The sequence below is a fragment of the Nerophis ophidion genome, linkage group LG03 (genome assembly GCF_033978795.1).
Source record: "Nerophis ophidion isolate RoL-2023_Sa linkage group LG03, RoL_Noph_v1.0, whole genome shotgun sequence".
Taxonomy (NCBI): Eukaryota; Metazoa; Chordata; class Actinopteri; order Syngnathiformes; family Syngnathidae; genus Nerophis; species Nerophis ophidion.
The window spans coordinates 88,989,077-89,003,151 of record NC_084613.1 but is presented as its reverse complement, the minus strand read 5'-3'; the positions used below and the strand labels follow the sequence as shown (position 1 = coordinate 89,003,151).

General features: G+C 40.4%; 2 protein-coding genes across 2 annotated transcripts in view; both read left to right on the top strand.

Moving 5' to 3' along the window:
- Positions 1-8,003, top strand: part of LOC133548876 (fibronectin type III domain-containing protein 3B-like) — a 169,172-nt gene extending 161,169 nt beyond the window's left edge. Inside the window, 1 exon segment of the mRNA XM_061893812.1 lies at positions 7,994-8,003. Within this exon segment, the coding sequence (XP_061749796.1) occupies positions 7,994-8,003 (10 nt within the window).
- The window catches only part of fndc3ba (fibronectin type III domain containing 3Ba), a 76,489-nt gene continuing 70,412 nt past the window's right edge, over positions 7,999-14,075 (top strand). Inside the window, exons 1-2 of the mRNA XM_061896353.1 lie at positions 7,999-8,070; positions 10,921-11,318. Of these exons, the coding sequence (XP_061752337.1) occupies positions 8,011-8,070; positions 10,921-11,318 (458 nt within the window). The 5' untranslated portion in view covers positions 7,999-8,010. The remainder of the gene's footprint in view (positions 8,071-10,920; positions 11,319-14,075) is intronic.

The window sequence follows — 14,075 nt, the reverse complement described above, 5'->3', positions numbered from 1 at the left end:
GGGTCCCCCAAACTTATCTTGAGTACACACATGACTTATTGTTGGCTCCCCCAAACTTATCTTGAGTACACACATGACTTATTGTTGGGTCCCCCAAACTTATCTTGAGTACACACATGACTTATTGTTGGCTCCCCCAAACTTATCTTGAGTACACACATGACTTATTGTTGGCTCCCCCAAACTTATCTTGAGTACACACATGATTTCTTGTTGGGTCCCCCAAACTTATCTTGAGTACACACATGACTTATTGTTGTGTCCCCCAAACTTATCTTGAGTACACACATGACTTATTGTTGGGTCCCCCAAACTTATCTTGAGTACACACATGACTTATTGTTGGGTCCCCCAAACTTATCTTGAGTACACACATGACTTATTGTTGGGTCCCCCAAACTTATCTTGAGTACACACATGACTTATTGTTGGCTCCCCCAAACTTATCTTGAGTACACACATGACTTATTGTTGGCTCCCCCAAACTTATCTTGAGTACACACATGATTTATTGTTGGGTCCCCCAAACTTATCTTGAGTACACACATGACTTATTGTTGTGTCCCCCAAACTTATCTTGAGTACACACATGACTTATTGTTGGGTCCCCCAAACTTATCTTGAGTACACACATGATTTATTGTTGGGTCCCCCAAACTTATCTTGAGTACACACATGACTTATTGTTGGCTCCCCCAAACTTATCTTGAGTACACACATGACTTATTGTTGGCTCCCCCAAACTTATCTTGAGTACACACATGACTTATTGTTGTGTCCCCCAAACTTATCTTGAGTACACACATGACTTATTGTTGGGTCCCCCAAACTTATCTTGAGTACACACATGACTTATTGTTGGGTCCCCCAAACTTATCTTGAGTACACACATGACTTATTGTTGGCTCCCCCAAACTTATCTTGAGTACACACATGACTTATTGTTGGCTCCCCCAAACTTATCTTGAGTACACACATGACTTATTGTTGTGTCCCCCAAACTTATCTTGAGTACACACATGACTTATTGTTGGGTCCCCCAAACTTATCTTGAGTACACACATGACTTATTGTTGGCTCCCCCAAACTTATCTTGAGTACACACATGACTTATTGTTGGGTCCCCCAAACTTATCTTGAGTACACACATGACTTATTGTTGGGTCCCCCAAACTTATCTTGAGTACACACATGACTTATTGTTGGGTCCCCCAAACTTATCTTGAGTACACACATGACTTATTGTTGGCTCCCCCAAACTTATCTTGAGTACACACATGACTTATTGTTGGGTCCCCCAAACTTATCTTGAGTACACACATGACTTATTGTTGGGTCCCCCAAACTTATCTTGAGTACACACATGACTTATTGTTGGGTCCCCCAAACTTATCTTGAGTACACACATGATTTATTGTTGGGTCCCCCAAACTTATCTTGAGTACACACATGACTTATTGTTGGCTCCCCCAAACTTATCTTGAGTACACACATGACTTATTGTTGGCTCCCCAAACTTATCTTGAGTACACACATGACTTATTGTTGTGTCCCCCAAACTTATCTAGAGTACACACATGACTTATTGTTGGGTCCCCCAAACTTATCTTGAGTACACACATGACTTATTGTTGGGTCCCCCAAACTTATCTTGAGTACACACATGACTTATTGTTGGGTCCCCCAAACTTATCTTGAGTACACACATGACTTATTGTTGGGTCCCCCAAACTTATCTAGAGTACACACATGACTTATTGTTGGGTCCCCCAAACTTATCTTGAGTACACACATGACTTATTGTTGGCTCCCCCAAACTTATCTTGAGTACACACATGACTTATTGTTGGGTCCCCCAAACTTATCTTGAGTACACACATGACTTATTGTTGGGTCCCCCAAACTTATCTTGAGTACACACATGATTTATTGTTGGGTCCCCCAAACTTATCTTGAGTACACACATGACTTATTGTTGGCTCCCCCAAACTTATCTTGAGTACACACATGACTTATTGTTGGCTCCCCCAAACTTATCTTGAGTACACACATGACTTATTGTTGTGTCCCCCAAACTTATCTAGAGTACACACATGACTTATTGTTGGGTCCCCAAACTTATCTTGAGTACACACATGACTTATTGTTGGGTCCCCCAAACTTATCTTGAGTACACACATGACTTATTGTTGGGTCCCCCAAACTTATCTTGAGTACACACATGACTTATTGTTGGGTCCCCCAAACTTATCTTGAGTACACACATGACTTATTGTTGGGTCCCCCAAACTTATCTTGAGTACACACATGACTTATTGTTGGGTCCCCCAAACTTATCTTGAGTACACACATGACTTATTGTTGTGTCCCCCAAACTTATCTTGAGTACACACATGACTTATTGTTGGGTCCCCCAAACTTATCTTGAGTACACACATGACTTATTGTTGGGTCCCCCAAACTTATCTTGAGTACACACATGATTTATTGTTGGGTCCCCCAAACTTATCTTGAGTACACACATGACTTATTGTTGGGTCCCCCAAACTTATCTTGAGTACACACATGATTTATTGTTGGGTCCCCCAAACTTATCTTGAGTACACACATGACTTATTGTTGGGTCCCCCAAACTTATCTTGAGTACACACATGACTTATTGTTGGGTCCCCCAAACTTATCTTGAGTACACACATGACTTATTGTTGGCTCCCCCAAACTTATCTTGAGTACACACATGACTTATTGTTGGGTCCCCCAAACTTATCTTGAGTATACACATGACTTATTGTTGGGTCCCCCAAACTTATCTTGAGTACACACATGATTTATTGTTGGGTCCCCAAACTTATCTTGAGTACACACATGACTTATTGTTGGGTCCCCCAAACTTATCTTGAGTACACACATGATTTATTGTTGGGTCCCCCAAACTTATCTTGAGTACACACATGACTTATTGTTGGGTCCCCCAAACTTATCTTGAGTACACACATGATTTATTGTTGGGTCCCCCAAACTTATCTTGAGTACACACATGACTTATTGTTGGGTCCCCCAAACTTATCTTGAGTACACACATGATTTATTGTTGGGTCCCCCAAACTTATCTTGAGTACACACATGACTTATTGTTGGGTCCCCCAAACTTATCTTGAGTGCACACATGACTTATTGTTGGGTCCCCCAAACTTATCTTGAGTACACACATGACTTATTGTTGGGTCCCCCAAACTTATCTTGAGTACACACATGACTTATTGTTGGCTCCCCCAAACTTATCTTGAGTACACACATGATTTATTGTTGGGTCCCCCAAACTTATCTTGAGTACACACATGATTTATTGTTGGGTCCCCCAAACTTATCTTGAGTACACACATGACTTATTGTTGGGTCCCCCAAACTTATCTTGAGTACACACATGATTTATTGTTGGGTCCCCCAAACTTATCTTGAGTACACACATGACTTATTGTTGGGTCCCCCAAACTTATCTTGAGTACACACATGATTTATTGTTGGGTCCCCCAAACTTATCTTGAGTACACACATGACTTATTGTTGGGTCCCCCAAACTTATCTTGAGTGCACACATGACTTATTGTTGGGTCCCCCAAACTTATCTAGAGTACACACATGACTTATTGTTGGGTCCCCCAAACTTATCTTGAGTACACACATGACTTATTGTTGGCTCCCCCAAACTTATCTTGAGTACACACATGACTTATTGTTGGGTCCCCCAAACTTATCTAGAGTACACACATGACTTATTGTTGGGTCCCCCCAAACTTATCTTGAGTACACACATGACTTATTGTTGGGTCCCCCAAACTTATCTTGAGTACACACATGACTTATTGTTGGCTCCCCCAAACTTATCTTGAGTACACACATGACTTATTGTTGGGTCCCCCAAACTTATCTTGAGTACACACATGACTTATTGTTGGGTCCCCCAAACTTATCTTGAGTACACACATGACTTATTGTTGGCTCCCCCAAACTTATCTTGAGTACACACATGACTTATTGTTGGCTCCCCCAAACTTATCTTGAGTACACACATGACTTATTGTTGGCTCCCCCAAACTTATCTTGAGTACACACATGACTTATTGTTGGGTCCCCCAAACTTATCTTGAGTACACACATGACTTATTGTTGGGTCCCCCAAACTTATCTAGAGTACACACATGACTTATTGTTGGCTCCCCCAAACTTATCTAGAGTACACACATGACTTATTGTTGGCTCCCCCAAACTTATCTTGAGTACACACATGACTTATTGTTGGCTCCCCCAAACTTATCTTGAGTACACACATGACTTATTGTTGGCTCCCCAAACTTATCTTGAGTACACACATGACTTATTGTTGGGTCCCCCAAACTTATCTTGAGTACACACATGACTTATTGTTGGGTCCCCCAAACTTATCTAGAGTACACACATGACTTATTGTTGGGTCCCCCAAACTTATCTTGAGTACACACATGACTTATTGTTGGCTCCCCCAAACTTATCTTGAGTACACACATGACTTATTGTTGGCTCCCCCAAACTTATCTTGAGTACACACATGACTTATTGTTGTGTCCCCCAAACTTATCTTGAGTACACACATGACTTATTGTTGGGTCCCCCAAACTTATCTTGAGTACACACATGACTTATTGTTGGCTCCCCCAAACTTATCTTGAGTACACACATGACTTATTGTTGGGTCCCCCAAACTTATCTTGAGTACACACATGACTTATTGTTGGCTCCCCCAAACTTATCTTGAGTACACACATGACTTATTGTTGGCTCCCCCAAACTTATCTTGAGTACACACATGATTTATTGTTGGGTCCCCCAAACTTATCTTGAGTACACACATGACTTATTGTTGTGTCCCCCAAACTTATCTTGAGTACACACATGACTTATTGTTGGGTCCCCCAAACTTATCTTGAGTACACACATGATTTATTGTTGGGTCCCCCAAACTTATCTTGAGTACACACATGACTTATTGTTGGGTCCCCCAAACTTATCTTGAGTACACACATGACTTATTGTTGGCTCCCCCAAACTTATCTTGAGTACACACATGACTTATTGTTGGCTCCCCCAAACTTATCTTGAGTACACACATGATTTATTGTTGGGTCCCCCAAACTTATCTTGAGTACACACATGACTTATTGTTGTGTCCCCCAAACTTATCTTGAGTACACACATGACTTATTGTTGGGTCCCCCAAACTTATCTTGAGTACACACATGATTTATTGTTGGGTCCCCCAAACTTATCTTGAGTACACACATGACTTATTGTTGGCTCCCCCAAACTTATCTTGAGTACACACATGACTTATTGTTGGCTCCCCCAAACTTATCTTGAGTACACACATGACTTATTGTTGTGTCCCCCAAACTTATCTTGAGTACACACATGACTTATTGTTGGGTCCCCCAAACTTATCTTGAGTACACACATGATTTATTGTTGGGTCCCCCAAACTTATCTTGAGTACACACATGACTTATTGTTGGCTCCCCCAAACTTATCTTGAGTACACACATGACTTATTGTTGGCTCCCCCAAACTTATCTTGAGTACACACATGACTTATTGTTGTGTCCCCCAAACTTATCTTGAGTACACACATGACTTATTGTTGGGTCCCCCAAACTTATCTTGAGTACACACATGACTTATTGTTGGCTCCCCCAAACTTATCTTGAGTACACACATGACTTATTGTTGGGTCCCCCAAACTTATCTTGAGTGCACACATGACTTATTGTTGGGTCCCCCAAACTTATCTTGAGTACACACATGACTTATTGTTGGGTCCCCCAAACTTATCTTGAGTACACACATGACTTATTGTTGGCTCCCCCAAACTTATCTTGAGTACACACATGACTTATTGTTGGGTCCCCCAAACTTATCTTGAGTACACACATGACTTATTGTTGGGTCCCCCAAACTTATCTTGAGTACACACATGACTTATTGTTGTGTCCCCCAAACTTATCTTGAGTACACACATGACTTATTGTTGGGTCCCCCAAACTTATCTTGAGTGCACACATGACTTATTGTTGGGTCCCCCAAACTTATCTTGAGTACACACATGACTTATTGTTGGGTCCCCCAAACTTATCTTGAGTACACACATGATTTATTGTTGGGTCCCCCAAACTTATCTTGAGTACACACATGACTTATTGTTGGGTCCCCCAAACTACGGCCCGCAGGCCAGATAGAGTCCACCTTTGTCCAAAAAAACCCTTTTTGTTTAATGTATTTGATACTTTTTCAAGTCTGTCCTGTCCAGGCCATCCTTTGATCTATTTTGTTCCTCTTGGTTATGCTCGGGTCTCAGAGCCGCTCAGGCAGATCATATTGTCTAAAAATGCATTTTCCCATGGATAACCTGCCCGATTGTAGATGAGATAGGCACCAGCGCCCCCGCGACCCCGAAAGGGAATAAGCGGTAGAAAATGGATGGATAACCTGACATCGTCACGTCAATTAGTGCACGGGGGGTAAAGTGAACTCTGAGTGAAGAGTTTTGAAACATCATTGAACATTTCACCATTCTTTTTGTTCAGTGTGCAGACAAGACAAGTTCATGTCATCTGCAATGAAACATTCCTCTCTTTGTTCCCCTAGCTTACATGCTAGCGCCTTTACTTCCTTCTAGCTGCCTTGTTTTGTCTCTAGTGCCTTTGTGCAAGTTTTTCTGTTCCTAGTCTGTTTGGTTAGTATTAATAAATCATCCTTTCTTAGCTACACACTGTGTCCAATACGACTGCATCCTCGAGAGAACAAATATGCACCACATGTATAACAAATACACTACAGTAACCTAAACTATATATATGTATATATATATATATATATATATTTCTATGTACATGTATGTATATGTTTTTATATATGTACATATATATCCATATATTTATATCCATATATGTACATATAATATGTATATATATATATATATATATACATATACATGTACTACATATACATATATGTATTTATACATATTTATGTATATACATATATAGAGTATATATACAAATGCATGTATATAAACTCTATATATGTGGTATATATGTATTTTATATGTGTATATATACATATATATGTATATATATGTGTTTGTATATATTTATGTATACATAATATATACACATATATATACTACATATACATATATAGAGTATATATATATATATCTATATATACTCTATATACGTATATATAGTAAATATATGCATATGTAGTATACATATGCATATATATGTATTATATATTAATATATGTATATTTATATATTATATATATGTATATATATGAATATATATATGTATTATATATATATATATATGTGTGCATGTGTATTATTTTTATATATATAAGTATATATATATATACACATATATATATATATATATACAGTATATGTATAAATATATATTTGTATATATACAAAACATCCACATATATAAATATATAGATCTAGTGTGTTTTGTAGAGCTGTGTGAGAAATTTCAAGTCCACTCCTATCATGGTGTGAATAAATAACAGCGCAGGCCAAAAAGGGGAGGAGTCAAGTTTTGAGACGTCACAGGAGATTTTAGCTACACTCGTACGTTTTGCAAAACCTTATTTTTGTTTCAAGATATGTAGCGAAGCCTGCTTTTATTACAGCATGAGTGTGTGTGTGTGTGCTATTTATTTGGATTTTCCAAAGGTTTTCTTATCAAGGACATTGAGCCGTGTGAGAAATTTCAAGTCAGTCCAACATGTGGGGTTCATAATGACACTAATTGCACTGGCAATTTTTGGAGGGAAAATGTGTTTGGGATGATATTTAATTGTTGCATGTTGGTGTGTGAGGTGTGCCCGGTGAAGATGGAGGATGAGTGACTGGAGCTTCTCACCTGAGTGTAAAAGTGTCCTATTCTTCTACCTCCTGCAGGTCCAGCTGAGGTCCCCATGATGTCCCCCAATGGCTCCATCCCCCCCATCCACGTGCCCCCAGGATACATTTCTCAGGTGGGTGTCTCACCACATGGGGCTTACAATAGGAAACCTCCCAGGAAATTGGTGTCGCCAGCCTCTACGACACATGACTGTCACACTGTCGAGCCCGTATCATCCATTAGCTTCTCGCTAAAGTGGGGGTTTTAAGCATCGGAAGAAGATATTCATTGCAATATTATTGAATGACTATTTTCATGTCTAGCTTGTGTGCTATCGTGTGCTTAGCTGTTGTGTAGCTGCTAGCTCCTAGTAGCCTATAGCCCTACATCTTTACCTTTCCTAGAAGACTCGATATTCAGCCTGCTAATCATTGAGGACTCGACCAGAAGACGTTATAAAATAATTGACACAATATTTCAGCCGGCCAGAAAAAGCAGAGAGGCAGACGTGTGTGCAAGGAGGAAATACTTGTTGGAATTGGCCCCTTTGTTGTCATAACATTGGCAATAAAAGATAAAAGTTGTGTCAGTCTTTGTTGTACATTAGGAGAAACGCTAAATGTACTTAAAGTGGATGTGGAGGACAGTGCTGAGGAGATATTTCTTGTTTTACATTGCAATATTTTTCAATGATTGTTTTGATGTCGAGCTTGTGTGCTATCGTGTGCTGAGCTGTTGTGTAGCTGCTAGCTCCTAATAGCCTACAACCTAGCAAGTTTTCCTTTTGTAAAAGACTTGACTAAAACAGACGGAATTGTGTGCTTATTGGAGGACATTTTGATGTTGGAATTGGCCCTTTTCTTATCATAAAATTGGCAATAAAAGTTAATAAAGTTGTGTCAGTCTTTGTTTGTACATTAGAAGAAACCCTAAATGTAGTTAAACCGGATATGCAGCGTAGCACTTTTATTTTGAAGCCAGAAAAGTGTGTGAAGGACAGTGCTGAGAAGATATTCATTGGTTCAATCCCCACCTAGTACCAACCTCGTCACGTCCGTTGTGTCCTGAGCAAGACACTTCACCCTTGCTCCTGATGGGTGCTGGTTAGCGCCTTGCATGGCAGCTCCCTCCATCAGTGTGTGAATGTGTGTGTGAATGTGGAAGTAGTGTCAAAGCGCTTTGAGTACCTTGAAGGTAGAAAAGTGCTATACAAGTACAACCCATTTATCATTTATTATTTATTTTACATTGCAATATTATTTCATGATTATTTTGATTTCTAGATTGTGTGCTATCGTTTGCTTAGCTGTTGTGTACCTTTGTTATCATAAAATTGGCAATAAAAGCTACATTGGGAGAAGCCCTAAATGTAGTTCAACCAGATCTGTAGCGTAGCGCTTTTATTTTCAAATACATCAATATATAATCGAATCGCGACCCCAAAAATCACTATTGAATCGAATTGTGGGACACCCAAAGATTCACAGCTGTAATATATATATATATATATATATATATATGTATATATATATATATATATATATATATATATATATGTGTGTATATATATATGTGTATGTATATATATATATATATATATATATATATATATATATATATATATATATATATATAAAGGCATGCGATAAATTTAGGCCTGCGCTTTTAATTTTGAGTGTGATGTAAGGATACCATCATGAAAAGCACATTTAATAAAAAAAACAACGTTATTATGGTCTTACCTTTACTTATAAATGAAGTCCATGTGCAGCTCCTTCTGATCAAAAGCATGGATAACTTGTTTATAGAAGTCTTCCTTATCTTTCTTCAGTTTTAAAAGTCTCTCTGTCTCGATGGAGATCTTCCTTTATTACCTCCTGCTTCCATTGAAAGTCCAGTTTAGAAAACTGTTTTATTTTAGATATGTAATCCTCCATGTTAAATGGTAAATGGTAGATGGGTTGTACTTGTATAGCGCTTTTCTACCCCTTTTTAAAGGAGGCCACAGCGCTTTGACAGTAGTTCCACATTCACACATTCACACACACATTCACACACACATTCACACACTGACGGCGGGAGCTGCCATGCAAGGCGCTCACTAGGACCCATAAGGAGCAAGGGTGAAGTGTCTTGCCCAGGACACAAAGGACGTGACTTGGATGGTAGAAGGTGGGGATTGAACCAGGAACCTTCAGATTGCTGGCACAGCCACTCTACCAACTTCGCCACGCCGTCCCCTGTGGTGCAAGCGAGAGGAAATATTAAAGGATGGCTGCTCACTCTTGCTGCTTGTTGTCACTTCTTCTGCAGCCGAGTAGTCGCAAGAAGGATCACTAGCGCCCTCTACCACCAGGAGGCGGGAGTCATTTAATGACTCATATTTGACACACGCAGCTACGGTATATTAATAAAACATAGCTGCTTACTGTTCTTTTTAGCATATTCAATAGCTTGGACCTTAAATCCTACTGAATAGCTCTTAATCTTCTTCCCTTTATGCCATTTCAAATGATTGAAATCCTCCATTTTGAAAATGATGACAGGTGACGTGACGACTTTGACCCGGTGGAAATTCTAAGCTTATGCTAATTATTTGGCGAAGCCAGTTGGACCCGATGGAAATTCCAAGCTTATGCTAATTATTTGGCGAAGCCAGTTGGACCCGATGGAAATACTAGACATGCGCTACTAATAAGAATAATATTTTGCAAACTGAGTTTAACTTGCCGTTAATCCTGAGCCGGTACTAATGCTAAGCATGCGCTAATTATTTTGCGCAAGGAGTTTGACCCGGCAGTAATTCTAGGCAGGTGCATACTTTATACCTGGCAGTAATTCTAGGCAGGTGCATACTTTAAATATACCCGGCTGTAATTCAAGGAAATACTGTAATTATGTAAAGTCATCACTAGTGTGATTTCTGTTGAATGTGATGATAATGTACTATTGCATCTTCTTTCAATGGTTGTCATGGTTTCAGGTGCTGGAAGATTCCACGGGGGTCCGTCGGGTGGTGGTGACCCCCCAGTCTCCCGAGTGTTACCCCCCCTCCTACTCCCCGGCGTTGTCGCCCACGCACCACCTGCCGCCCTACCTGGCCCACCCCCACTTCATCCCCAACTCCCACTCCTTCTACCCGCCCGTCAGCCCGGGCGAGCTGACCCACCAGTACTACCAGCACCACCTGCACCCCATGTACGGCGACCCCGAGATCATCCCCGTCTACGGCATGTCCAACTTCATCCGCGAGGAGACCTACAGCAAACCTCAGCCCAAAAAGATGAAAGAACAAAGACAACTGGAGCGACAGAACAGACTCAACTCGCCTCCGTCCTCCGTCTACAAAAGCAGTCCGGGACCCGCCCACAACGGCTACAGGTGAACATCGCAGCCATTATCAGCACAACAACAACAACAATAATAATAACAACAACGACCACGTCCACCTTCCTTCATGGGTGGTTGTCTTCCACCTTTCTTCAGGCTTTTACATGCACGCTTCTATCATTTATTCAATTATTTACATCATTTTTACAACAAATACTGTTTGTCATCATGGACATCAGGGATATTACTAGTATTATAATTATATTAATACATCTCTTAAATAATAGTAACAATGTTATGATAGAAATAATAATATAATAAATAACAAATAGAAACATTTTTTCCTATTTATTTTCTTTTTATTCATTTATCATTTTCTGACAAATATTGTTTGCCATTATCAACATTAGGGATGTCAGAACAAATATTACTAGTATTATTATTATTATATTAATCCATCCATCCATCCATCCATCCATCCATCCATCCATCCATTTACTACCGTTTATTCTCTTTGGTGCTGCGGAAGGCGGCGTACACCCTGGACCAGTCACCACCTCACTGCAGGGCGATTATATTCATGCAAGGGACAACGTTGGTAGAGTGGCTGTGCCAGCAATCTGAGGGTTCCTGGTTCAATCCCCACCTTCTACCATCCTAACCACGTCCGTTGTGTCCTTGCAAGACACTTCATCCTTGCTCCTGATGTGTGAATGTGTGTGTGAATGTGTGTGTGAATGTGTGTGTGAATGTGTGTGTGAATGTGTGTGTGAATGTGTGTGTGAATGAGTGCGTGACTGTGTGCGTGAATGTGTGTGTGAATGTGTGTGTGAATGTGTGTGTGAATGTGTGTGTGAATGTGTGTGTGAATGTGTGCGTGAATGTGTGCGTGAATGTGTGTGTGAATGTGTGTGTGAATGTGTGTGTGAATGTGTGCGTGAATGTGTGTGTGAATGTGTGTGTGAATCTGTGTGTGAATGTGTGTGTGAATGTGTATGTGAATGTGTGCGTGAATGTGTGTGTGAATGTGTGCGTGAATGTGTGTGTGAATGTGTGTGTGAATGTGTGTGTGAATGTGTGTGTGAATGTGTGTGTGAATGTGTGTGAATGTGTGTGTGAATGTGTGTGTGAATGTGTGTGTGAATGTGTGCGTGAATGTGTGCGTGAATGTGTGTGTGAATGTGTGTGTGAATGTGTGTGTGAATGTGTGCGTGAATGTGTGTGTGAATGTGTGCGTGAATGTGTGCGTGAATCTGTGTGTGAATGTGTGTGTGAATGTGTGTGTGAATGTGTGCGTGAATGTGTGTGTGAATGTGTGCGTGAATGTGTGTGTGAATGTGTGTGTGAATGTGTGTGTGAATGTGTGTGTGAATGTGTGTGTGAATGTGTGTGTGAATGTGTGCGTGAATGTGTGTGTGAATGTGTGTGTGAATGTGTGTGTGAATGTGTGTGAATGTGTGTGTGAATGTGTGTGTGAATGTGTTTGTGAATGTGTGTGTGAATGTGTGTGTGAATCTGTGTGTGAATGTGTGTGTGAATGTGTGTGTGAATGTGTGCGTGAATGTGTGTGTGAATGTGTGCGTGAATGTGTGTGTGAATGTGTGCGTGAATCTGTGTGTGAATGTGTGTGTGAATGTGTGTGTGAATGTGTGCGTGAATGTGTGTGTGAATGTGTGCGTGAATGTGTGTGTGAATGTGTGTGTGAATGTGTGTGTGAATGTGTGTGTGAATGTGTGTGAATGTGTGTGTGAATGTGTGTGTGAATGTGTGTGTGAATGTGTGTGTGAATGTGTGTGAATGTGTGTGTGAATGTGTGTGTGAATGTGTGCGTGAATGTGTGCGTGAATGTGTGCGTGAATGTGTGTGTGAATGTGTGTGTGAATGTGTGTGTGAATGTGTGTGTGAATGTGTGTGAATGTGTGTGTGAATGTGTGTGTGAATGTGTGTGTGAATGTGTGTGTGAATGTGTGTGAATGTGTGTGTGAATGTGTGTGTGAATGTGTGTGTGAATGTGTGCGTGAATGTGTGCATGAATGTGTGCGTGAATGTGTGCGTGAATGTGTGTGTGAATGTGTGTGTGAATGTGTGTGAATGTGTGTGTGAATGTGTGTGTGAATGTGTGTGTGAATGTGTGCGTGAATGTGTGTGTGAATGTGTGTGTGAATGTGTGTGTAAATGTGTGTGTGAATGTGTGTGTGAATGTGTGTGTGAATGTGTGTGTGAATGTGTGCGTGAATGTGTGTGTGAATGTGTGTGTGAATGTGTGCGTGAATCTGTGCGTGAATGTGTGTGTGAATGTGTGTGTGAATGTGTGCGTGAATGTGTGTGTGAATGTGTGTGTGAATGTGTGTGTGAATGTGTGTGTGAATGTGTGTGAATGTGTGTGTGAATGTGTGTGTGAATGTGTGTGAATGTGTGTGTGAATGTGTGTGTGAATGTGTGTGTGAATGTGTGCGTGAATGTGTGTGTGAATGTGTGTGTGAATGTGTGTGTGAATGTGTGTGTGAATGTGTGTGTGAATGTGTGTGTGAATGTGTGTGTGAATGTGTGTGTGAATGTGTGTGTGAATGTGTGTGTGAATGTGTGAATGTGTGTGTGAATGTGTGTGTGAATGTGTGTGTGAATGTGTGTGTGAATGTGTGTGTGAATGTGTGCGTGAATGTGTGTGTGAATGTGTGTGTGAATGTGTGCGTGAATGTGTGTGTGAATGTGTGTGTGAATGTGTGTGTGAATGTGTGTGTAAATGTGTGTGTAAATGTGTGTGTAAATGTGTGTGTGAATGTGTGTGTGAATGTGTGTGTGAATGTG